This window comes from Bufo bufo, chromosome 1 (genome assembly GCF_905171765.1).
Source record: "Bufo bufo chromosome 1, aBufBuf1.1, whole genome shotgun sequence".
Taxonomy (NCBI): domain Eukaryota; kingdom Metazoa; phylum Chordata; class Amphibia; order Anura; family Bufonidae; genus Bufo; species Bufo bufo.
In genome coordinates, this window is record NC_053389.1 from 518,305,054 (window position 1) to 518,332,199 (window position 27,146).

Genomic DNA, 27,146 nt, shown 5'->3' on the forward strand with positions numbered 1-27,146 from the left:
TTGGCTACTCCCAACAGACTAGTGAGTTCAGTACAGACGTTAGGAAAGCCTAGTTTGTCATTAAAATATTTATGGATCTCTTCCCAGAATCCATGAATAATCGGACACTGCCAAACCATGTGTATAAGACAACCGTTTTCATGTCCACATCTTGTACAATGAGGGTTCGGCAATTTACCCATTTTAAATAGTCTCACAGGAGTATAATAAATCCTATGAAGCCATTTAACTTGAATCAACTGATCCCTAGCACTTACCACTGTAGATCTCCATGTACAGCTAGATTCTTTAACATGAACATCTTCCAAACCTTCAATGTCCCTTTTCCACCTAACAAATGCCCTGTCTAGGGGGGAGTCCTGCAACGCCATCAACGACGCATACAGGGTCGACACTGGTTTGACCAACGGAACCCTCCTAATCGCTGCCTCAACTGTACCACACTCCAGCTTTAAAGGTTCTCTACCAAACCGAGCCTGACAGGCATGCCTGAGTTGAAGATATCTATACAAACAACGCTGGGGCGAATTAAACTCCTGTTTCAAACTATTAAAGGTTCTAAATAGGCCCTTATCATATAGTTGGGTAAGGTAACGCACCCCCCTCTGAGGCCAAAATTCAAACTCCAGTAATGAGAACAGCTCCGGAAGCACTCTGTTTCTCCACAAAGGCAAATATGGCGACCAAGTAATATCATTCTCATCAGGGTTACATTTCTGACCCCATTTGACCCACATCTGTACTGCAGCAGCCATCGATTGGGTGTAGTGTATTGTAGACCTAGCCCCCCTCCTATACGCCAAGTTCGTAAGTGCCTCATAGGACCCCAATAAAGCTGCCTCCAACACTACCGCCGGGTTACCTGAGTCAGCCCGTACCCACCACGCCACATAGCTCAGCTGCACCGCTACATAGTACATGTACAGGTTTGGCAAGGCAAGACCCCCCCGCAGGTAAGACGCCTGGAGGGTGGATCTCGCTATTCTGGGAGAAGACTTATTCCATAGAAAGGGAGCGATTATTCTATCCAAAGTAGCAAAATGTCTCTTGGGGAGTAACACTGGGGCAGCCCTATATAAGTATAGCAATTTTGGGAGAAGAATCATTTTTACCACATTGATACGCCCAATCAGAGTTAAAGGAAGGTTTTCCCAAGCCTCTAGCTTTCGAGTAATGGATTGCATTGTAGGAGCAACATTCAAATCATAAAATTTTGCCACTTCTTTATGAACAATAATCCCCAAATATGTAAATTGCTCCACAATCTGAAGCTTATTGTTCACCGAAATGCGAGCTGGGTCAACATCATCAACCAGACATAGACTAGACTTAGCCCAGTTCACACGGAGACCCGAGAAACCCCCAAATTGATCAACAACACCTAAAAGGGTATCCAAGGATTTCCCTGAATCTGCTAGGTAAACCAGCATGTCATCAGCATATAATGAAAGCTTTTCTGATATTCCAGCTATTTCCCAGCCTTCTATACCTGAATTAGAGGATATGAGTATCGACAAAGGTTCCATAATTAATGCAAATAACAGGGGGGAGAGAGGGCAGCCCTGTCTAGTGCCTCTACTCAAGGGGAAGGAGTCCGATGTGTACCCATTCACCCTGACTCTAGCCGAAGGGGATCTATAAAGCATTTGTAACCAGCACAAAAATTTCTCCAGAAAGCCCATTTGAGTCAGCACTGCCCACATAAATTCCCATTCTACTGAATCAAATGCTTTTTCATTGTCTAAGGACGCAAGAGCCCTCATACCTCTGTTATCATGTTTGACCTGAAGATTAGTGAACAATCGCCTTAAATTAATATCTGTGGTTTTCCCTGGCATAAAACCCGATTGATCTACCCCAACCAAGGAGAGAATTACCCCCCGCAATCTTAACGCCAGTACCTTCGCAAAGATTTTGACGTCAAGATTCAGAAGTGAGATAGGTCGATAAGAGCTACACTGGTCAGATGGTTTCCCCGACTTGTGAATCACTACTATCGTTGCCTCCAGAAAGGACGGTGGCAACGAACAACTTTCCAGTGCATACCTCAACAGCTTCCCAAATCTACTAACCAGGTCTTTAGAAAATCGCTTATACCATTCAGCAGGAAATCCATCGGGTCCCGGGGTTTTCTTGGTTGCTAAGGAACTAATGGCCGTTTCAATCTCCAGGTCAGATATGTCTGCCGCCAGGGCTCCCCTGTCATCTCTGTCCAAAGAAGGAATATTAATACCTGCTAAGAAATTGACAATTTCCTCCGAAGTACACGTGATCTTGGGGGCATACAATGTCTCATAATAGGAGGCAAACTGTCGGCAGACATCTCTAGGCTCCCTCAATAAGATCCCTTGGTCATTCAGAACTCCCGCCACCACCGTTTGCTGTGTCTCAGATCTAGTCAAGTACGCCAAGGCCCTGCCACACTTATCACCATCTGAAAAAATAGTTTGCCTCTGATTTAAAAGTTTCTTCTCAGTATAATCAGTTAAATGCAAAGTAAACCTACGCTGCGCCTCAAGCCACAAAGTCTGCTTCTCAGGGCACGGATCTAGTATATATAACCTCTCCTTATCAGCTAGTTCCGTCTCTAGTTTTATCCGTTTGATATTCAGTTCCTTTCTATGAGTTGCAATAGCAGCAATCAATGCCCCTCTCATTACTGATTTGAAAGCATCCGATTCTACCAGAGGATTCGTAGACCCTTCATTTTCTGCCCAGTAGTTCCCCATTGCATCTAGACTCTCGCTCACCACAGGTAATACCTCGAGCCACATAGGGTTTAACCGCCACTGCTTATCAGTTGAAGCCAGCGGCTGTGACAGTATCAGAAGGAGGGGGGCATGGTCTGAAACTCCTCTCGGTAGATAATCACTAGACTTGATATAGGGGGATAAGTCTCTGCTGACAAAGGCCAGATCTATACGAGAGAGTGAGCCAGTAGAAGCTGAATAGCAAGAGAATTGCGCATCTGTGGGGTGGAAATAGCGCCACGCCTCTACTAAATCATAAGTATTAGCCCAATGTGATAGGACATTGTTGTGTGAGGCCTGGGGAACCCTTCTGTCCCGTATAGGATCTAAAGTGGCATTATAGTCACCCATAATAATATAAGGTATTGCTGGAAATCCTGCTATTTTAGCTGTAATTAAGTCTAGGACCTCTCTGCGGAATGACGGAGGAATATATAGTCCCACAAATAGGTACTGCAGGCCTCTGACACAAGCATGTAAAATCACATACCTACCATATGGGTCTAGCTGCACAGATAGTATTTGAAATGGAAGACTTTTAGCAATTAAAATAGACACGCCTCTAGCGTGGTTTGAGTAAACCGCATGATATGTGGGGCCTATCCATGGGCGCCGCAAAGCTAGTACTTTCTGGCCCTGCAGGTGCGTTTCTTGCAATAACATTATGTCAGGGTTATACCTCTTCAGATAATTGAACACTAAAGACCGTTTAATCTTATCATTCAGACCCCGAACATTCCACGAAAGTAGCTTAATTACCGCCATTTATTCTTCCAAAGATAACATCTCCATAGTTTCCGACCAATGAAGGCACATTCACGCACACATACAATCCACATCAAAGAACCCCTCAACAGAGAAACCCTCTCCAACCCACCCATTCTCAACCTCCCTAACCCACCCTGCCCAAACCTTCCTAACATGGTTGAGCCTGACACCCCAAACTAGCAACTCCTGGGTACGATAACCTACCCTAACTCATTAGAACATATATACCATATAGGTACGTTGGTGATAGGAAGCAAGTATATACGTCTACCCACAACAGTGCATAGTCATACAGGGTGTTGCCACCCAGCATACCAATATGGGGTTAAACATCTGATCAATAGACAAAGAACAGGGAATCTAACAGGAGTAATAATGGTGCATTTAAACCAGATACTCCCCCCCTCCCCCAACCATCTTGTCAGCAAAACAATTTAACATTTAATCAAGTATTATATGCTTCAGCTGCCAACACTATAGTATAAACCATCAGCGGTGAGGCCTTGCATTTAGATTTCTTTCAATCCATTCAGTAGCCTCTTCAGGAGTACTAAAAAAAACGGACTGTTTCACCATCTTGCACCCTCAAGCGAGAAGGGTAGATCATGGCATATTTCACATTTTTGTCCCTCAGCCGCGCTCGGACCTCAGTAAACCGCTTCCTTTTCTTCTGGACCTCTGCAGTAAAGTCCGGGTAAAAGGACAAACGGACATTCTCATAGCTGACATTCCCCTTCTGCCGAGCAGCTAGCAAAATAGCGTCTCTGTCCCTGTAGTTTAGGATCTTCATGATGAAAGGTCTAGCAGGGGATCCCGGCGGTAAGGGCCTGGTTGGAATCCGATGTGCCCTTTCTATAACAAAGCAACTGGAAAGTGAGATGGGATGTAACACTTCTTTTATGAGCTGTTCCGCAAAAATTTCTGGGGTAGACCCTTCTGCTCGCTCCGGTAAGCCCAGGATACGGACGTTGTTACGTCTATTGCGGTTCTCAGCGTCCTCCGCCCTGGCTTGCAGCATCTGTACCTGTTGCAGCAGCTGCCTGGTGTCATTTCCAGCTGCTCTGGACGCATCTTCCACATCACTCACTCTTTGCTCCACTGCAGATGTTCTTTCACGTATTTTGTCAAAATCGTGTCGCAAACAGCTAAGGTCAGACTGTAAATGGTCTATCTTTGATGTAAGAGCAGCTTGACAGGCAGCTATAGCTTTCATAATTTGAGAGGCTTCAGCAGAGGAACCAGGGACAGGAGACCCCTCACTTTCCTGTTCAGTTTGACTCATGGCGTCCATGAATCGTTTAACAGATGATGGAGCCACAGAAGAAGTTTTGCGGCCCATAGAAATAGTCCACAGACACATTAAAGATCTGCTGGGGTTTGTCACTCATGCAGCAAATCAAGATGAGGCTTTATTAAATTCAGCAAGTCCTGCCACACAGCCAAGTAGACTGCCAGATATCTTTACATTCCTCAGGGGGGAGGGGGATAAGTACACCAGCACCACCACTAAACTTTCATATAAACTGTGGTGAACTCTGCAGCTTTCATATATAAGGACTCCTAACAGGATTACCACTGCAGGACTTCAGGATAATAGTGGAAGTAGGGAGATACAGAGCGTTTCACCGATCCACTCCGTTTGCTGGGGCAGAGAGGAGCGCCGCTGCACATACACTTAACGGCAAGATGGCGCCCACCGCGCGGCTTCTTCCCGCCTCGGTCTTCGGCTCAAGATTCCAGCAGGTATCGGCAGCAGTCCAAGGTAAGTTGTTAGCAACTTTCAGCAAGCCGTACCTGCACTGTGTACCTTGCGGCAGATCGTGTCCCGGCCTCACTCCACACTCTCCTCAGTTTGCGTCCCTCTGCTCCTCTCCCTCAATCCGTCGGCATCCACAGCACCACAGCCAAAACTCAGCAATCCAGCTCCGGGCAGAGTGTCCCCAAGTATGAAGGGTTCCAACATATAGTGAATGCGCTCAAAAAACCCTGATTATGCCAGGTGTATAAAGGATATTTCACAGGATTTTGTAGGAGCACTGCAATCCTGCTTCCTCACTCCATGCTGGCTCGGCCACGCCCCCCCAATGTGGTCATTTATGGGGGTATCCACTATGTAGGCCCCACAAAGTGACTTCAGACCTGAACTGGTCCTTAAAAAGTGGGTTTTGGCAATTTTCTTAAAAATTTTAAGAATTGCTTCCAAACTTTTAAGCTTTCTAAGTCCTAAAAAAATAAAATGACATTTTCAAAATGATGACAACATAAAGTAGACATATGGGGAATGTTAAGTAATAAATATTTTATGAGGTATCACTTTCTGTTTTAAAATCAGAGAAATTAAAATTTATGAAATTGCTAATTTTTCTAAATTTGGGGTAAATTTGGGATTTCTTCATAAATAAAGGTGAAATATATGGACTCAAATTTATGACTAGCATGAAGTACAATGTGTCACGAGAAAACAATCTCTGAATGACTTGGATAAGTTATTACCACATAAAGTGAGATATGTCAGATTTGCAAAATTAGCCCTGGTCAGGAAGGGGGGCAAATGGCCCAGATGTGAAGTGGTTAAATTTGCTGTGAAAATTGGATGTATAAAGATACAAGAATGATGTAGGCTTTTTTCTGTCTTGATGAAGATCAGGACCCAGACGGATCCTCTGTTCAATAAAATAGAAGTCTACAGCAACAGGATCATTTTGCACAACCTTTTAAATGGTACCTTAGTGCAAGTACAGTAAAAAGACGTGGTGTGAACCTGGCCTAAGTACATTTACAGTACTTCCAAAGTTACTCAGCATTTTGTGGATTTTAATGGTGAAATATTTTACATTAAAACTAATATTTTGGCCTAAGTGATCACATCATTTTTAAAAATTAAACACTAAACCTAGATTGAATGATAAAAGAAAATGAGATATAATCTTGCCCCACACTGTTTCAGAAACAGGAAGAAAGCCTGCAAAGTAACAGTCTTGTTGAAATCCTGCACAGAACACTGTGTCTCATCTTCTGCTCCATTACTGCCTGGATAATGAACTAACAATCTATTGATGTACTGAAGGCAGGGCATGAGAAGTAGGCTCCTACTCCAGTCAACTGTCCAAAGGTGTCCACAATCCCTTCAACAGTTGCAAGGCTACAGCTATATCTCTCGACTTCACCATACACATAAAATGCTCGGTCAAGCACGTATGTGTTTACAATTGGGCGAGAGGAGAAAATAGCTGCTGGACACCTCTGGTAGCAGCTTATGTTCCTTTAGAACAAAAGGATTGGATATTCAAATTCAATATTCCCGATCCTTCTCTTCCCCATCATCTGTTGGGGGAGAGTTTGGAGCTCCCCATACATAGTAGATTGTCGGCCGATCCCGTCACAAACAGCAGGTTCAGCCAACAATTGTTGAAGTGGCTGATCTCCAGGGACACTGAACTATCCTTTATATATTTCTCTGTATTATTTGTAACAAGAGACAAAACAGGATGAAAGGCGAGGAGGAGGACTGAAGGAGGAAGAGATGGAATATTTATTTTTGTACATTTTGTATTGCGATCTTTTAAGCAAATATATTTACCTTCAGTAATTCTGCCAGGTGCTCCAAGCCCACGCCATGCAAAAACAGTTCTAGATCAGTGGAGGCCGAGTAACTAAAACCAGATAAATAGCATTGATTGCTTATTAAAATTCACATAAAGAAGTGGAAATGCAGTTTAAGTAACAACAAAAGCATGTGAAAAATCATTATTAAGGCAAAGTAGTCCAATATCTTTTCTAGCAATAACATTGGCTTCAATTTTACCAGAGTGATGTGACTGCCCACCAGTTTCAAGCTGCTATGGCAAGGCTGTTGGAGGAATATGCAGCCAACAGATGGAGTGACATAGCCAGTACAATACCTAGTCTACTGAAAGGCTCAGGCATCAGACAAGAGTATGTAACGCACACTGTGTGAGACACTGTCATCATTTACGTTTGATTTGCGCAATAAACCCACTGACCAGAACAGTTCATTGTATATCAGCAGTGCTCACCCCCAAGCTGTTGAGAACTTTCCCAAGTTCACATTCAAACTATGTAGGGGATACCTCCACCCTTTGCTAAACAATGAATGTGGGCTATTACAAAATCAGGGCAAGTCCCAAAGCGAAGATCAAATAAACATGAGGCCAGTTTTATCCAGAGGTAGAGAAGTTTAAATTTCCTCCTTTATCAAGTGATCAATATCAGTGACCAATTGGTAAAGAAGGATGTGGGCAGTCTTATTTCAGCTGCACGCAATTCTTCAAAACATTATGGTTTGGCACGTTGTTTAGGATGCGGACAGTATTCAAGTGTGATTTTATAACTTATTTTTCAATAAGAGATTTTATATATATATCTTAACTTGTAGTGTATCTGTTGAAATATCTCTGCCGTCTCATGTAGAGTATGTTGGGGAAACCATCAAACATACACTACTCACAAAAAGTTAGGGATATTTGGCTTTCAAGTGAAATTTATGGAAAATGTAAAAAGTTCATGCTACAGTGATATTATATCATGAAAGTAAGGCTTTTAAGTAGAAGCATGCAATGGTGATTTCCTCATCTCAAACAACTTATTGAAACAAAAGCCAACAACACTAGTGGGTATACCCCCACAAAAATGTCATTGTCTCAATGGCCTTGAGCATCAATTACAGCCTGACAACAACGTTTCATGCTGTTCACAAGTCGACTTCTTGTCTGCTAAGACATGGCATCCCACACTTCTTGAAGTGTCAAAGTTCTGGCGACTCAGCTGATCCTATAGGATTCAGGTGTGGAGAAAGTGCAGTCCACCCCATTTGAGGTACCCCAGTCTCCAGCAGCTGTTCCCTAATGATGTGACCTCGTTGAGCTGGTGCATTGTCGTCCATGAAGATGAAATTAGGCCCGTGTTGTTCATGCAGAGGCACAATCACTGGATTATTGAGGTTATTCAAGTAGTATGGGCTTGTCATTGTACCTTTCACAAAGTGTAGGGCAGTTCTGTATTGATTAGACACACCTACCCACACTGTAACACCACCACTACCAAAGACTTGTCTGGAGAAAAGTGGCATAGCGCTCTCCTTGATGTCTTAAACATCGTTGGTGGCCATCATTTCTGCACAGCGTGAAATCGACTGACGCCTTGCCTGTGCCTGGTGGTGTGGTCAGGTACCCTTGCAGGCCGTCTAGTACGCAGACTACGCTGATGTATACGGTTTTGAATGGTCTGACGTTACACTTGGGTGCCTTTCACCTCCCTTAATTGTGCCTGGAGTTGTGTGGCATTCATCATCCGCTTCCCCAGGGCATTGTTCACAATGTATCAGTGTGGGATGTGGCCAAGGGACGGTTACTTCTATGCCTTTCTGTGACTCTTCCAGTCTCTCTGTTCTCTGTTGCAACCTGCTGATGACGCTCTGTGACACTCTAAGCTCAGTGGTCACTTCCTTCTGAGAACATCCTGCTTGAAGCCTAGCAATGGTGAGGTACTGTTGATCAATTGTTAGGTGTTGTCTTGGTCTCATGATATCAAAGTGATGAGGAGGACTGTTTAAATGCCAATTCTAATTGAACCAAGAAATTTATTGGGCGATTCACGTACAGGGGCGGGCTGGGCCGGGGGGCAGGGAGGCAATTGCCCCCCAGGCCGCCCTAAATAAACGGCCGCTGGGCCGCCCGTCTTAAAAAAAAATAATTTTATTTTTTTTTATTTTTTATTTTTCTTCAGGGCCGCACCGCCGATCATCACCACAGGCGGCGCGGCCCTGGATGTCATTGCGGCCGTGCTGTGTGTGTGCTGTGGGGCAGGGGAGGGAGAGGCGTGTCCCTCCCCTGTTCTTCTGATAGGCCGCAGGCACTAATGCCTGCAGCCTATCAGAGGCCGGCTCAGGCAGAGCGATGACGTCATTATCATCGCGACGCCTGAGCCCGGCAGCACACAGCAGGGACACAGGCCAGAAGAGGCTTGCATCGCTGCTGATGGAGGTAAGTATTAGTGTTTTTTTTTCTTCTTTGCGGGGGGCTGGCACTATGGGGGGGGGGGGGGGTCTGGCACTATAGGGGGGGCTGGCACTATGGGGGTGGGCTGGCACTATGGGGGGGATCTGGCATTATGGGGGGGATCTGGCATTATAGGGGGGGGATCTGGCATTATAGGGGGGATCTGGCACTATGGGGGGGGATTTGGCACTATGGGGGGGATCTGGCACTTTGGGGGAGCTAGCACTATGGGGGGGGTCTGGCACTATGGGGGGGGGATCTGGCACTATAGGGGGGCTTGCACTATAGGGGGGGCTGGCACTATGGGGGGGGATCTAGCACTATGGGGGGGATCTGGCACTATAGGGGGGCTGGCACTATAGGGGGGCTGGCACTATGGGGGGGGATCTGGCACTATAGGGGGAGATCTGGCACTATGGGGGGGAGCTGGCACTATGGGGGGGAGCTGGCACTATGGGGGGGAGCTGGCACTATGGGGGGGATCTGGCACTATGGGGGGGGGATCTGGCACTATGGGGGGGGGGGATCTGGCACTATGGGGGGGGGATCTGGCACTATGGGGGGGGGATCTGGCACTATGGGGGGGGATCTGGCACTATGTGGGGGATCTGGCACTATAGGGGGGCTTGCACTATAGGGGGATCTGGCACTATGTGGGGGATCTGGCACTATAGGGGGGCTTGCACTATAGGGGGATCTGGCACTATGGGGGGGGGGATCTGGCACTATGGGGGGGGCTTGCACTATAGGGGGAGCTGGCACTATAGGGGGGCTGGCACTATGGGGGGGATTTGGCACTTTGGGGGAGCTGGCACTTTGGGGGGGATCTGGCACTATGGGGGGGGGGGGGGCTTGCACTATAGGGGGATCTGGCACTATAGGGGGGGATCTGGCACTATGGGGGAGCTGGCACTATGGGGGAGCTAGCATTATGGGGGGGGCACTATAGGGGGAGCTGGAACTATGGGGGGGCTGGCACTATGGGGGGAGCTGGCACTATGGGGGGGCTGGCACTATGGGGGGCTGGCACTATGGGGGGCTGGCACTATGGGGGGCTGGCACTATGGGGGAGCTAGCACTATGGGGGAGCTAGCACTATGGGGGAGCTGGCACTATGGGGGAGCTGGCACTATGGGGGAGCTGGCACTATGGGGGGGGAGCTGGCACTATGGGGGGGGAGCTGGCACTATGGGGGGGGAGCTGGCACTATGGGGGGGGAGCTGGCACTATGGGGGGGGAGCTGGCACTATGGGGGGAGCTGGCACTATTGGAGGAGCTGGCACTATGGGGGCATTTCTTGCTGGCACATTATGGGGGGCCCCATGGGGGAGAGGAGCACTATGGGGGTATCTAGGGGCTCTAAAGGGGCTTTTTTTTTTATTATTGGCACATTCTGGGGGGCACTATAGGGGAGAGCAGCACTATGGGGCATCTGGTGTTACTATAGGGGCATTATTTGGGGGCACTATGGGGAAGTGGGGGCTCTAAAGGGGCCTTTTGTATTGGAACATTATGGGGGGCACTATGGCATTTGGTAGCACTAAGGGGGCATTTTTTACTGGCACATTATGGCAGGCACTATAGGGGAGAGCGGCACTATGGGGCATTATTTGGGGGCACTATTGGGGCATATGGTGGCACTAAGAAGGGGAATTTTTTTACTGGCACATTGTGGGGGAGAGGAGCACTATAGGGGCATCTGCTGGGGGCACTAAGGGGCATTTTTTTACTGGCATATTATGGGGGACACTATGGGGAAGGGGGAGAGGAGCAGTATGAGTGCATTTACTGGGGCACTATATAGGGGTATTTTATACTGGCATACATTATGGGGACATTAGCTCAACTGCAGGCACTAAGCGGGGGTATTTCATGTACTGTCATATTATAGGGAAAATTAGTACTACTAGGAGGTATTATGGGGAGCTTTACTACTACTGGGGGGCTATGAGGAACATGATTACTAGGGCACTATAGGGGCATTATTACTACTAAGTGTGCTCTGGCAGAGAATTATTTCTATTGGTGGGATTTTCGGGGGCACTGTTACTTTGGGGGCACTGTTACTTTGGGGGCACCCTGGCATAGTATCAGCTTAGCACAATTATTTTTGGGGGACATTATCTTTATACTATTAGTGTCTGAGCGCAGTTATTTTTTAGAGCACTGTATGCCAATAATTGTTTAAGGGGGCACTATCTGTGTGGTAGTAGTATTCCCAGGGGTACTGTTTCTGCAGTATAGTATTGGGGGTGGCAGGAAACTAATGTCTGTTTCTCAATCTCTGCAGAGACGGGAGATGGCAGAAAAATCATCATGGCAGTCTGGTCTGAATGGAGAAGATGAGGAAAGAGAACGTCTACAACAAAGGTGACATCACTGGATGTAAGAGGTAGGGGGCCCTATGTAGGAGAGGAGATGCTCTGGCTCCTCCCCCTGCCATTTGCAGAAGGAGGATTCAGAGCTGGGTGAGGACGACGAAAGGGGGCAGCAGGCCACGGGCGGGTGGCAGATGTTGGGGGGGAACCACAGGCCTTGAGCAGGATCTGGGAGGGAGGAGAGCGGAGGAGCTTCCTGGCTGTAGCTTGTTGTATAAGCAGGCAGTGCAGCCAGGACAGACCCTCCCCTCTCCGTATGATGTGTAGAGACAGGCCGCAACTATAGAATGTCAGCTGTACAGTGTGTGTTGGGAGTGGCCTATTATATGTAGGAGGGGCTTCTAATAATGGGCGGGGCTAAAAATGGGCCACTTGACTGGATTTGCCCCCCAGGACTAAGGCTGCCAGCCCTCCCCTGTTCACGTATCAAACACCTGTTGTGAATTTTGCCGTTAAGCTCCTTGTTAGAGCAACAGCAAGTTTTGTAAAAAGTACTGAAACATTGAACAATTGGACATGTGCATTCAAAAGTTTAGAGAAGAGCACATTAAGTTCTCCTGTAAAGGTTTGAGTGCATTTTAGGTTCATCCTGAAATTTCACCCACAAGCCAAATATCCCTAACTTTTTGTGAGTAGTAAAGTGTATGTGTACACATATATATATATATATATATATATATACACACATACATATATATATATATATATATATATATACATACACACACACACAATATAAATATCAATCATACGAATGGCAGTACTTTCTCAAAAAATCCTTAGAAGAGAAATGATGCCAACCCTCTAGATTCACGTATACTCCAGAGTTGTCCAAGCTATCCAGCTTACTTTCACAGGTGACCACTGAAGTTACAGAGAGAGCTGAGCAAGCACAGCTTGGCTTTTATTATCTCTTACTGACTTTCAAGGGTTTTTCCCGGACTTTACTAGCAATGGCCGATCCTCAGGACAGGCCATCGAAATCTGATTGTCAGGGGTTTAACACTCCACACCACCATCGATCAACTGTTCTGCTATGGCTCCTGCGCAGAGTTCATGTGAATGGGAACAGCATTGCAAAAACCATCAGTACACAAAAGGACAGACCAGTGGAATTCCAGCCCTGACTTCCAGCACCAGAGTACTTGGGAGGTGTCATAAAAAGTTGGACCCCCCCCCATTGATCACCTTTTGGCAGAATCTGATATTGGTGACTGAGGAAAACCGCTTTTAGTGGAATACCAAAAAGTTTATTTTAACCCATTAGTGACTACCAATATGCATTTTAGGCTGGGCAGCCAAACTTTTTTTTTACAGCGGCCCAGTCTAAGCACTGCACGGGTCTCCTGTGCAGCGGACAGCGGGGGCTCGGCTCTCAAATGAGAGCTGTGCTCTGGCTATAAGAGCTTGTACCTGCAGGAGCGCCGATCCAGGCTGTTTAATCTCTTACATAAAAAAGGTGTGAGGGGGGTAGGGTGTGTGTACACTCCCAGTTCCTCTCCAAGTGGACCCTGGAAATAGCACCAATCCAAATAGCGGGTGATGGAAAAAAGGGAGGTGGGGGGTAGGCTAGGTCACAGATGGTGGCAGGATGGGTTGTGGACATTGCCCTTTAATGTCCACAACCCATCCTGCCACCATCTGTGACCTAGCCTACCCCCCACCTCCCATTTTTCCATCACCCGTTATTTGGATTGGCGCTATTTCCAGGGTCCACTTGGAGAGGGACTGGGAGTGTACACACACCCTACCCCCCTGCCACCTTTTTTATCTACATTTACCTGCGGACTCTCCTGCAGGGTCGCCCCCCCCCCCTCACCCTCACCCCCCCCCCCCCCTCAATCATCCCCTGGCGCCTCCAGTTACCTCGGGTCCCCTGGACACCCGTTCCATTTGGATCCCTGTTAACCCTCAAACTCTCTCTCTTTTTCTGCATAATCTCTTACATGCCATTGGAAATGGCAAAAGTGAGATTGCGGGGTGCCGATGAGTGTATATGCAGGCCAGGACCTAGCATAAGCCCCAAGCCTGCCTTGAGTGTTCCCCAGCAGACTGCGCCTCTCTGGCACAGTCTGCTGGTCAATGTCAGTACATCATTGACATTAAAATACAATGCACTATAGCAGTGATGGTGAACCTTTTAGAAGCAAGTGCCCAAACTGCAACCCAAAACCCACAAATTTATTGCAAAGTGCCAACACGGCAATTTAACCTGAATACTGAGGTTTTAGTTTACAAAAAAAACAACTCATACATGAACATGGGCAGGACAGGACTTAAAAGTGGGCTGCAAAAAACCTCACCAGCCCACAAACATAAAATGGCTACACAGCGTTTTGTGCCACGATGATGATCTATGTATTACATTGCTCTGTAAATGCATTCCATATACATGGCAGTATAATACATATATCCTTGTTATACAGTGTTATACAGTATAATACATAGCTCATCATCTCCTTAAATACATCCTCCAATGGATGACCTCCATAATATGGAATCTATATACAGTCCTGAGGCCTACCTACGTTGACTTGGGGGTCCCAAACTGTATGGGAGTCCACCGCGTGCTGAGACTGCGGGGAAGGGGGGGGAAGTGTGGAGCCAGAAGCGCAGCAGAGTGTCTTTCTACAACCGGGCCCGGCGCACGTGCTCACAGAGAGGGCTCTGAGTGCCCCTCTGGCACACGTGCCATAGGTTCACCACCACTGCACTATAGGAATAGTGTATTGTATTTTGGAAGCTATCAAAAGATTGCCTGCTATAGTCCCCTTGTGGTTAAATGGTTAAAAAAAAGTTTAAAAAAATTGCCAGATTTGCTTTTTGCTTAGTTGCTGCCAAAGAAATGGAATAAAAAGCTATCAAAAGTGTTATATACCCCAAAATGATACCAATGAAAACGCATACAAAACTCTGAAAAGAAAAAAAAGTTAGAGTTTTTATTGTGCAAAAGTAGTAAATCATAAAAAATTATGTATTTGGTATCGCTGTAATCGTACTGACCCAGAGAATAAAGTTATTGTGTCATTATAATGTAAAAACTTAAGGGAGCATTGCTGTTTTTTCTCAACTATCCCGAAAAGTTAATAAAACTTAATCAGTAAATTATGTGCACCCCAAAATGGCACCATTAAAAACTACAACTTGTCCTGCAAAAAATAAGCTCTCATACCGCTACATAGACGGAAAAATAAAAATGTTATAGCTCTTGGAAGGATACAATGAAAAAAAAAAAAAAAAAAAAAAAAACGCTTGGTCAGTATGGTCCAAAACAGGCTGGTCACTAGGGGGTTAAATCTTCACAAACTTTTGAACACAATATTAAAGTAAATTGATAACTGGGTATTTTTTACCCTAGCAGCAAAATGTGAATATATAAGGTTATTTGCCCGACCACTTACTGGGGTCATCTTGCTCTTTGTTAACTCAACAAGGTGCACCCTCTATTACAGGGATCAGCAACCTTCGGCACTCCAGCTGTTGTGAAACTACAACTCCCAGCATGCTCCTTTCACTTCTGTGGGAGTTCAGAGAGCAGCCAAGCAAGTGTGCATGATAGGAGATGTAGTTTCACAACACCTGGCGTGCCGGAGGTTGCTAAACCCTGCTCTACTGTATATCTCTCTGTTGCACTTGAGTGAGTTGGGTGTGAGAGTCTATTTTTGTCCAATTCTACATTTTTGAATGAGTTTAAGAAAGATATGTATTTTTTTTGTCATAAGACTGACTGCTTGTCAGGGTGTCAATTTAATTTGATATATTTATTTTGGAGATATTCATATACACATACTGATATTCATTTCTTCACTACTATATATCTGTTTTCATCTTTTTTTTTTGTGAATACACACATTTTTTGACATTTAGAAAATTAAAAATCATCACCTGTTGTATAAAACAAATTGTTATTCTGCAATGTCTTACAACACTTTTCTAGTCCCCCTCAGCGAACACTTTATTTTAAACTTGTATTCCAAAGGAACTCTAAGGAACCTAGAAGTAGGATACATCTAGCACATACGCAATCTATAAGATTACAGCAAGGAAGTATACATGTAACACATCACACTGTGCACCAGCATCACACGTACCATATTTAGAGAGTACTATTGCCACCTAGAGGTGGAATGTTAATGGTGGAGGTAGGCATATACTTTACTGTCAAGTCAAATACACACCATTTCCTACTGTGCCTCACTAGCCTTTCTAACGTCATAAGAGTATAAAAATAATTCTAGGAAAGTATATATGTTTTGTTAAAAGAAATAGAAAACAAGTTAATAGAAAGGACAAATGTGATTTTAGAACTGAAGAACAGAGGAGCCACAACTTACACTGATTTCTACGTATGAACTGTGTGACCTTCGTTGCACCCAACATTTCATGTTCTCATAATAAGGGTTCATTCAGATAACCGTATCCGTTTTTGCGGTCTGCAAATTGCAGATCCAGCCGTGCGTGTTCCGCATTTTGTAAAACAGAACAGTCAGCCCTATGATAGAAATGCCTATTCGCCTTTTTGTGGCGCCATGGAACAGAAGTACTGATGCGGTCAGCCCCACTGAAATGAATGGGTCCACATCTGTTCTGCAAAATGGTGGAACGGATGCAGAGACAAATGGCACATGTAACATATTTGCTGTGCATTTTCAAACAGAACCAGCCACGTAGATAAGATATCAAAGCACCTTATCCACAGGCTGTAGAGATTGGAAATTGACATATTGAGGATTTTAAAATTGGCATTATGCCGGTTTTTCTGTGGACATTCCCAGCCAATTTCACCCCTCTAATAGAGAAGGAGTAAACTAAAATCACCAAAAACTGCATAGATACAGGTTTTAGTGCACATTTACAGTAAAATCTGCCATGAGATTTGCCATGGAAAAATCTGCAGGCGGCCTCACAATGTAAGATAATGGCTGCATTTCACATTTCTAAAAGCCATTCTACAGTAGATTTCATAGAAGAACATAAGAACACTTGCCTAATGTTCACTGAGGTCTTGGGTTGTTCTCTCAGATATCTACCCATCGTCTCCTCTTTACTCAAGTTTAATTTTCCATTACTTAGATTTCCAGAAAATGAAAGGATGTTAAAAATCTTAAAAAAGGAAAGAGTTATCATTCAGATAGAACATGGACTCTCAATTGTGCACAAAACTCTCAAGGCCAACTAACGTTATAAAAAACGTGTAAAAGGGGTTATCTCACAAAATGCTGTTCATTAAATAATTCACAAAATCGTATTTTGTATTTAAAAGGTTTGTGCAGTGCTACGATACTGACTAGAGATGAGCGAATTTCATATTTAGAAATTTGCTCACGCTTCGTTTGGTGGTAAAAGCAGAATTGCGTTATGGATTCCTTTACCACGGACCATAACGCCAATTCTATGACGGAATGCCTTTACAGGCATTCCGTTATTCATTCCGTCATAATGGAAGTCTATGGCCTGCATAACGAATCTGTCTCGTTTCTATTATGCAGGGGAGTCCTCTCCTCCATAACGGAAACGGGACGGATCCGTTATGCAGGCCATAGACTTCTATTATGACAGAATGAATAATAGAATGCCTCTAAAGGCATTCCGCCATAGAATTGCGTTATGGTCCGTGGTAACGGAATTCTGCTTTTACCACCAAACGAAGCGTGAACGAATTTCATTTCACATTCATTCAATTTACATGAAATTCGCTCATCTCTAATACTGATGTCCTATCCTCAGGATAAGTCACCATTATAAGATCGGTGGTGGTCCGACACCTGACAGCAGCCGATCAGCGGTCTGAGGAGTAGTGACTCGTTGGAGGGCAGAGTCCTCTTCACTGTTTAGCTGCATGCTGTCTCCCTTGTAGCAGTGCAATTACAACTGTTCATCAAATCAATAGGAGAGGAAGCTGTAATTACACTGCACCGCCGCTACAAGGGAGACGACATGCAGTTATACAGTGAAGAGGACGCAGCGCTAATTGTGGGGGTGCCGGGAGTCGGATCCTCGCCAATCTGATATTGATGACAGCTCATTAATAACCTGGCACTGCACAAACCAATTCTAGAGATACAATTATTAGATCACCACCAACTGTTTAAGCATTACACCCATTATTGCTTCCAGTTTAGTGAAACGCCTAAGATGGACAGGCATACAAGTTTCTCAGCTCTCCGCTCAGTCTTACCAGTGATGCGAAGGGATACCTGCCCACTGATTCTGCAGAATATGTGTTCCTTTGCAGAGGAGAAGCTGAGAACACAATGACATTCTTCCCCTCTGATAAGCAGGAGGATCCACCGCCAGCTAAAGGGGTATTAAGACTGGCGTCTAAAACTCCAGATTTAGTAAATTACCCCAATAATCTTTAAGATTTATTCATTGAAAAACAAAAAAACTTTGCACACTGCCAATGACAGAAAAATAGAATATATATTTCAATTTGCATAAAGACAGAGGGTGGAGGGCACTCAAATGGATGGGTGTATATATAAAAGGAGTCAGTAGTAATAGATATCCATAAATTTATTTAACATTGCACAGAATTGAGTGACTCAATCGTTGTGGTTGGTCACAATTATATCCTTCTATATTAAAAGGGTTAAAATTATTCACAGAATTAAACTTACACAGAGTTCTAAAAATTATTATGCGGATTGATAAGGTACCTACTAATGCAGGTGATCAGTCTGCATGTAGGCAATAAGACAGTGTACACTGTAATAGAAGTCAATAAAAGAAGTAAGATTTGCACTGGGTGCAGTTGGTGTTTGTCCCAAGGAGCGGTTATGGACAGGAGGATGAAAAAAGTCAGGTAGTCTTACCCCGTGTAGCCAGATTCCGAGTGGCTATTGTAGGGGAATACCTCTCTTAGGCAGCACTCCGATCCTGTGTATCGTCGGTGCGCACGTGTTCCTCGGCGTTCTCGAAGTCCTCGGCGTGTTCCTCTGTAACCGGAAGTGACGGTGTAACCGGAAGTGACGATGTATTGGTCCGGTCAGCTGACTGTTGCGTCAGTAAGATGAAAAAATGAAGAATCGCCTATAATGTCTTTCTGTATGGGCGATCTTTGTTAGGTCCAGGATCCATGTACTATACCAAACGCGTTTCGGTGCACTCTTGCACCTTCATCAGTGGAGATGAAGGTGCAAGAGTGCACCGAAACGCGTTTGGTATAGTACATGGATCCTGGACCTAACAAAGATCGCCCATACAGAAAGACATTATAGGCGATTCTTCATTTTTTCATCTTACTGACGCAACAGTCAGCTGACCGGACCAATACATCGTCACTTCCGGTTACACCGTCACTTCCGGTTACAGAGGAACACGCCGAGGACGCCGAGGACTTCGAGAACGCCGAGGAACACGTGCGCACCGACGATACACAGGATCGGAGTGCTGCCTAAGAGAGGTATTCCCCTACAATAGCCACTCGGAATCCGGCTACACGGGGTAAGACTACCTGACTTTTTTCATCCTCCTGTCCATAACCGCTCCTTGGGACAAACACCAACTGCACCCAGTGCAAATCTTACTTCTTTTATTGACTTCTATTACAGTGTACACTGTCTTATTGCCTACATGCAGACTGATCACCTGCATTAGTAGGTACCTTATCAATCCGCATAATAATTTTTAGAACTCTGTGTAAGTTTAATTCTGTGAATAATTTTAACCCTTTTAATATAGAAGGATATAATTGTGACCAACCACAACGATTGAGTCACTCAATTCTGTGCAATGTTAAATAAATTTATGGATATCTATTACTACTGACTCCTTTTATATATACACCCATCCATTTGAGTGCCCTCCACCCTCTGTCTTTATACAATATACCCATTTCTGGCAATTGGTACTGCCACTGTGGAGAGAGCACCTATCTGTGATTTGCTGCCAGTAGAGCCTCTGAAATCTGTTTTACCTGCTTTTATATATTTCAATTTGCAATGACATTATGACATGATATTTGTGACTTGCAAGTAATGGCCCACGCTAATAATTTGTACCCCTGAACAAAGCAACTGTTTCATTCAAAGGGGTATCCCAATGACATTTAAAGGAGCTGTCCAGGGTTTAAGTGATGGCCTATCCTGAGCCATCACTAGCAACACTGTAGCAGTAAGAGCTCACTACTACAGCATTGAAGTCAATGGAGCAGCGTTGTAGTAGTGAGCTCCTGCAGCTAAGCAGACCAGCTGATTGGAGGAGAGGAGGTGCAGGGTGTTGGATCTCCGCCGATCAGCTAGTGATGGCTTAACAGTTGTAACTTTATTTGTTGGACTACCCAAATTATTTTGCAGACTTTTTAAAAAGTGACACATAGGGTTTTATAATGTTTTTTTAAACTTTTTTAGTTTTATTTGGGAAAACTGCAAAACGTTTTTAAAAAGTCATTTTTTCAAACTATAGCTCTTTATTTTTGAAAGAGAACCAGGCAGCACAAAATGCAGTGCCATCTGCAGGCGGCACAGTTACATAGCCGGAGAAGCAGGGGGGCGGGCGTTATATAGTTTTGTGCTTTTTCTAACTTAAAAATTGGATTTTTTGTACTCACCGTAAAATCCTTTTCTCGTAGTAGGCATTGGGGGACACAGCACCATGGGTATATGTCCAACTACCACTAGGAGGCACTAGACACAAAAAGTGTTGGCTCCTCCCCGTTGGGCTATACCCTCTCCACAGGCACAAGGCTATTCAGTTTGTACAAAAAGCAGTAGGAGAGAGAAAAAAAGCAAGGAACCAACAACTCCCGTACCGGGAAAGATCAAGAGACCAGCCCGGAAAATCGGAAGTAAAAACATAGGGTGGGATCTGTGTCCCCCAATGCCTACTACGAGAAAAGGATTTTACGGTGAGTACAAAAAATCCAATTTTCTCGTGCATGGCATTGGGGGACACAGCACCATGGGACGTCCCAAAGCAGTCCCCGAGGGTGGGAAAAGAACAGCCATGCCACCGGTTGGGTATACAGGTGCAGGAGAACCATGTGACCCAACAGTAGAAAACACGGAATGGGCAAGAGGTTCCATAACAAGGAAGAAGCCTCAAGGAAGAATCAGAGAAGACTGTCAGCACCCCAGGAAAAATGCCTGGAAGAAAATCCCAAATGCAAGAAGGCGGCAAAAGGGAACACCGAGCTCAGCCAAGGGCTGGAGAAAAAATTAGGACAGCACCGCGTGTTGAGACTACCTAACGCTCTAAATTGTCACAGACCCAAAGAGCGAAAAAACCTGTGGTCAACCCCTGACAGGCCAGGGGAGAAAGGAAACAAGGAAGTACTGTAAGCCAAACGAGTGAGTGAAGCCGTAGCAAGGCTCACATGTGAAGGGAGCAGGTCTCCCCTCACCGCAAGGCAGATGATGAAGTTATGCGCCCTATTTAAAAGGCGAAAACCCAAGGCTGCTAGAGGAAACCGCCAACCCTTGGAGAAGGAGGGGGTTGTAGGTAAAAGCCAGGAAAAAAGAGTAAGACCTGCGTCCCAAAAACAGGAGATGAGGCCCGAGCCTCGGAAAACAAGATATCACTGTGAAGCGTAAGACCAGAGGAAACTCTGGGCATGTGAAGCATCAGGGGAAAAAAGGAACCAGATACAGGCCCAGGAAATCTCAGCAGGACACACTGGACTGAAAGACATGGAAGTAGAAGGAGAGTACTCCAACCGCCGAAGGAGGAAAGGTTCTACAACAGGAGGAGGTCCCTCCCGAAGGAGACCATACGGCGGAATTGCAAACCGTTGTGCTAAACCACTCAATACAAGGTACTTGACGTGGGAGGATGGGAAAAGAGACACGAATCCCAAGAAGACCACAAGGCTATTGGAACCCATAAAGGGAACAATCAACCCAGGCCCCGATCCCCCCAAAAAAACGATTGCCATGCAGAACCTGAGTGGTCAAATAAACGGGGACCAGGGACTCCAGAAGGAGTACCCGGGATGGGCTCACAAGGAACCAGGAGCTGAACCACCAGAAGACAACGCAAGCCAGAATATCCAGGAAAGGAGAGATGAAACTACCATAGGGGAAGGGACATTGGCCATGGACAACTACCCGTTCCAAGAACAGTGACTAGCAAACTGTATACATTGTCCCAGAGAGGACAAGTACAGCAGCTCGGGATGTACCACTAAATTGACAGACATCCATATGCATAAGGAATGCAGAAGTCGCCATGAAAAAGCCGGGTGAGACTACACAGAAATGTAGAAACCAGTCGCGACCGGCGTACTGAAAACTCCCAGGGGGGAGAAAGTACCTGACAGGTGCAAACGACGGCAAGGTCCAAGGGGACTGCCCCTCTGTCATGTAGTACAACTAAGCAGAGAATATAAGGGAATACAGAGAACACCTGGACCCAGAAGGAACTACGGGACCCTGTCCGATGCCAGAGCAACCAGCTGAAAAATTACCTACCAGGCAGGTGTGTGGCGCTCAGTGGTCCTGTCCCTGACCCGTCAGGGAGGACGTCCAGTGATGAAAAATGCTGATGACCCCAGAAGGATTCCATGTGGCAGAGGACATCCAGCGATGACCGAAAACTGCTGCAGCGGCCGATGCACACCAGCTACGTGCCCCAACAAGGTAGAAGATCCAGTGGAGATCCCTGTACTCCACCAGGAATGGGCCACTCTGTAATAGGAAACAACGCGAGTACTCCTCTATAACATGGGGTAACGCGAAGCGCAGCAAACCGTAGTACCTTATAGAGATGGCAAGAGCAACCCTAGCACAAAGGCCAACAACCACCTGGCCATGGTGTAGGGAGCATGGTTGAATGTGGACCACCCGCCAGATCAGAACAGATCAGCCATATACTGGAGCTACAATAAGTAGCACTAGACCGACAAGGTGGGGGTTGGGCTGGCCCACCCCTGCCAGATATGGAAACCATGCACATGCAGAACCAGGATGGCCTGTTGTAGACAGTGCCCTGAGAAGTACAAGGAGACCATTGAGTACGACAGAAACGGAGTGGAGATGTATGGAAGAACCAAAAGGGTGAAACCAACATCCGCAGCACAGATTAGAACCTGGGGGCAGAAAGCACCCAGTAATACAGAAACTGTATGGGCCACAGATTGCACCATAGGGCCCAGCACCTTGAGTAATACAACCACACGCTTAAAATATAGGGAAAGTGGCTGCATGTCTAAGGAGAGTGGAAACATAGCCACAGAATCTGGGAATGCTACTGCATTTGGAGGGTACAGGTACTCAACCTGTAAAGTAGAAATATGGCTGCGTAGTGCAGAAAACGACCAGAAAGGTGTAATGGGTACAGCATCTGGAGATGGTAGAGGTACTACCTTTAAGATCGGAGCAATGTGGCCACATGGTGCACCCTAGAACCAGAGAGGTGCAACGTCTACCGCGTTAGCAATGGTACCTATATTCCGCCCGGGAAGGGGAAAATAGGGCCGCACGGTACCACAAAGAACAAGACAGGTGCACACTACAATCAGGTAGGTGAAATGGCAACTGAAGGAGGCCCTCTATTTCGCCTGAAAAAAAGGGAAACAGGGCCGCATAGTACACCATAGAGCCAGACAGGTGTAACGGCTGCAGCATCAGAGACGGTGCAGGAACTCTACCTATGAAGGGAGTAAGATGGCTGTTTGGTGCACACTATGATGAGGTAGGTGCAATGACCACGGCAATTGGAGGAGGCCTCAATATCTCGTCCGGTAAGGGAGAGAAAATGCCACATGGTACACCATAAAGCCACACAGGAGCAACAGCTACAGCATCAGGAGATGGTGTAGGTACTCTACCTATGAAGGGACCAAGGTGGCAGCTTGGTGCCGACTAGAACCAGACAGAGGCAATTCTACGGCAATTGAAAGTGGCCTCTATATCTCGCCCGTAGGGAGAAATGTTGCCGCATAGAACACAATAGAGCCCGCCAGGGGTATTGGCTACAGCATCGGAGATGGTGTAGGTACTCTACCTATGAAAGGGAGCAAAAAAAAAAAAAAAAGTATAAAAAGTCTGGGGACAGACAGGAGCAATTGCAACGGCAATTGAAGGCGGCCTGTATATCCCGCCCTTGAAGGGAAAAATAGTGCCGCATGGAACACCATAGAGCCAGCCAGAGGTATCGGCTACAGCCTCAGGAGATGGTGTAGGTACTCTACCTATGAAAGGAGCAAAGTGGCTGGGAACAGACAGGTGCAATTGCCAAGGCAATTGAAGGCGGCCTGTGTATCTCGCCCGAAAGGGAGAAATAGTGCCGCATGGAACACCATAGAGCCAGCCAGGAGTAATGGCTTCAGCATCTGGAGTAGGTGTAGGTACTCTACCTATGAAAAAGAGCAAGGCGGATGGAAACAGCCATATATAATTGCTTTTCCTTACCAACCAACAGGAGGCGCTTGCCAAGAACAGGGACCCCCGTTATGAGGTAGAGTGGCGAACACCAGCACCAGAATGGGGACCCGGTGGAAACACTCTCAAATGTGTAGAGCATAGCCCCTGGTATAGGGGAACCAGGAAGGCTTGTCAGGTACAGCCTATGGCAGTGGTGCAGGTACCCCCCTGTTAAGGAGAAGGCGTACGTACCAGAGACACCAAGTAGGTGACTCATTATGCTAAACACGGGGGCGGCTGCCTTACCTGTGCGGTTGAATACCTGTGCAGTCAGGGGAGCGCCATCCGAAAATCCACTAGAGGGGATACCAACCCTGGGTAGGAGAGGTTCCTCCGTGCACGTTAGTCTTGACCTCCCAGAGGCTTCTGTATGGAGGAAGACCGCCTGATGCTCTGTTCCGAGGGAATCGGTGCAGAGGTGTCCCCCGAGGCAACGGATGGGGTGACGGGAAAGGATTCGTCACCAGCCTCAGGCCTGTCCTGGGGAGGACCCGAGGAGGGGTGGAATCCTGTTGAGACCACCCGAGGTTGTACTGTGAGCTACCCCTTGCCAGACCCGGTATCTGAGCATGCCTCATCTGCAGGGAGGACCCTGGGAGGGCATAGGTGGCCGCAATTGGATAGGTAGCGGTCCAGCGACTCCGCCAGGGATTGGGAGAGTCGGACAAGGTTCCCATGGCTTTGACAAAGAGGGAGACCATTCAGAAGGGACCTACACAAAAGGATTTGGTCAGGGGACACAATGGGGTCTGGAAAGAGGTACTGCACACAAGCAGGGACAGGCCGACAGCATGGCAGCCTTCGTAGACAGCGGACGCACGTGAAAAGACGTGGCGATCCGAGGAGAGGCTGGGAGAGGAGACCCTCATAGAGCAGCCAGCAGAGGCTGTCATATCTGGACCCGGATGCCATGTTCCCCAAAGAGGTGCTGCAGCAGCTATAGAGGCTGCAGGAGAAATGAAGCAATTGAGGAGGGGTGGGGGGGGGACGACTTGAGTGATCCCTATGTACAGCATTAGCTGCCTTCACAAGTACATAGGACAATGACCTAAAGGGGGTCTGCAGTTCTTTTAAACTGAGGATCTATCCACTGGATAGATAACCCACGTTAGATCCAGTAAAGGGAGGAGAGAGATAGCCCCTCCCGAGGGCCGGGCGGGGTCTGAAAAGCCCGGGAAGCAAGGAGGAGGGGCCGGGAAGATCGCGGCCTAGCAGGCCCAAAAGCCGGGGCCTCGATTTATGAGGCGGCCGGGAATGGAGCGAGGGGGGCGGGACGAATCGCGGCCGACCGAGGGGCCTCCGGACCCACAAAACTAGGTGAGGAGGGTGGGGGGGGGGAGCGACGCCTGGGGGTGGGCGGAACAGGGCAAACAGAGCACCTGGGAGCCGGGAACGGGCCATGGAAGATGAGGCCTAGTCCCTGCAAAAACCGGGGACTAAAGTAGCGGGGAAGGCCCAGAAGAAGCGACGCCTGGACTGTGTGGCCAGGGAGGAGAGAAAAGACCAACCAAGGGGGAAGAGAAAGGTGGAGGAATATGGAAGCTTCCCAGGACCCCCAGCTAAGGTGGATCCCACCCCCCTGGCCACAGGAGGGAACCTAACCCTGGGGCAGGGACAGGGGAGAAGGGAGCAGGTCTCCTATATACTCACTATACTCACCATCTGATGTCTTCGGGCGCCACAGGGTCACCCCTTCGGCAGACTCAACACGGGAACCGTGGGAATGCCGGCAAGCCACTGCGGATGCAGTCTGTGGGGACTGGGTGACCGGCGATGGTACAGAAGTACGCGCCCGCAGGGGGGGCAACTAAAGTGGAACACGATGGAGCCCCAGCCTGCAGCAGGTATAACGGTGGAGATCACCGAGACCTGCAGAAGAGAGAAAAAAAGAATAAAAAATAAAATAAAAAATAAACAGCAGGACCTGCAAAAAAGCAGGACAGGTCTGCCTCCTACGGACACTAGACAAAAACTGAATAGCCTTGTGCCTGCGGAGAGGGTATAGCCCAACGGGGAGGAGCCAACACTTTTTGTGTCTAGTGCCTCCTAGTGGTAGTTGGACATATACCCATGGTGCTGTGTCCCCCAATGCCATGCACGAGAAAGGTGTTTTCCCAGATTTTTATACTGATGACCTATCCTCAGGATTGGTAATCAATATCTTACCGGTGGGGGACCGCAGCCGACAAGCTGTTTGAGAAGGCACTGGTGCTCTTGTGAGCACCACGGCCCTCTCTCTGCTTTTCCTAGGCCAATGACATCACGTTCACGTGTCACGTGGCCCAGGAGCATTTGTGTAAATGGAGCTGAGCACAATACCAAGCACAGCCGTAAGCTCACAGGTGTGCCGCTGCCTTCTCAAACAGCTGATCGGTGGAGGTCCCGGGTGTCAGACCCCCCACCGTACAGATACTGATGACCTATCCTGAGGATTTTATTATCTCGGAAAACCCTTTTAAAGGGAGTCACCCCGATTTTGGACTACTATCTAGAGTAACATGTGTACTACTGCAGATAAGGAGTCCCGATCATTATTTTTTTATTTTCCTACTGTCCACCATTCACTAACTGACAGCACTCATCCTGCACTGAAAATACAAAGTCCAGTCGCCTGTGCTCTTCTAATAGAGAGGACTCCTGCAGACGGAAGTCCTGACAATATATTTCAATGCAGATCTAAACACAGACAGTGGGGGAATGGGGGGCGATAGGAAAAAAATAAATAGTGATCTGGACTCCATATCTGCAGTACTACTCATGTATTAAGGAGATAATCCTCTGTAGATAACTATCAGTCACTGATAACACCTCCCCTTTGTACCGAGAGCTGTTCACAGGGGTGATCTTAAGTTAGAAAAAGGAGATATAAAT

General features: G+C 46.7%; 1 protein-coding gene across 1 annotated transcript in view; it reads right to left on the reverse strand.

The window, feature by feature from the left end:
- ASZ1 (ankyrin repeat, SAM and basic leucine zipper domain containing 1) overlaps positions 1-27,146 on the reverse strand; it is a 131,416-nt gene that overhangs the window by 25,488 nt on the left and 78,782 nt on the right. Inside the window, exons 7-9 of the mRNA XM_040413708.1 lie at positions 16,912-17,016; positions 15,377-15,390; positions 7,099-7,171 (exon numbers count right to left, since the gene is read on the reverse strand). Of these exons, the coding sequence (XP_040269642.1) occupies positions 7,099-7,171; positions 15,377-15,390; positions 16,912-17,016 (192 nt within the window). The remainder of the gene's footprint in view (positions 1-7,098; positions 7,172-15,376; positions 15,391-16,911; positions 17,017-27,146) is intronic.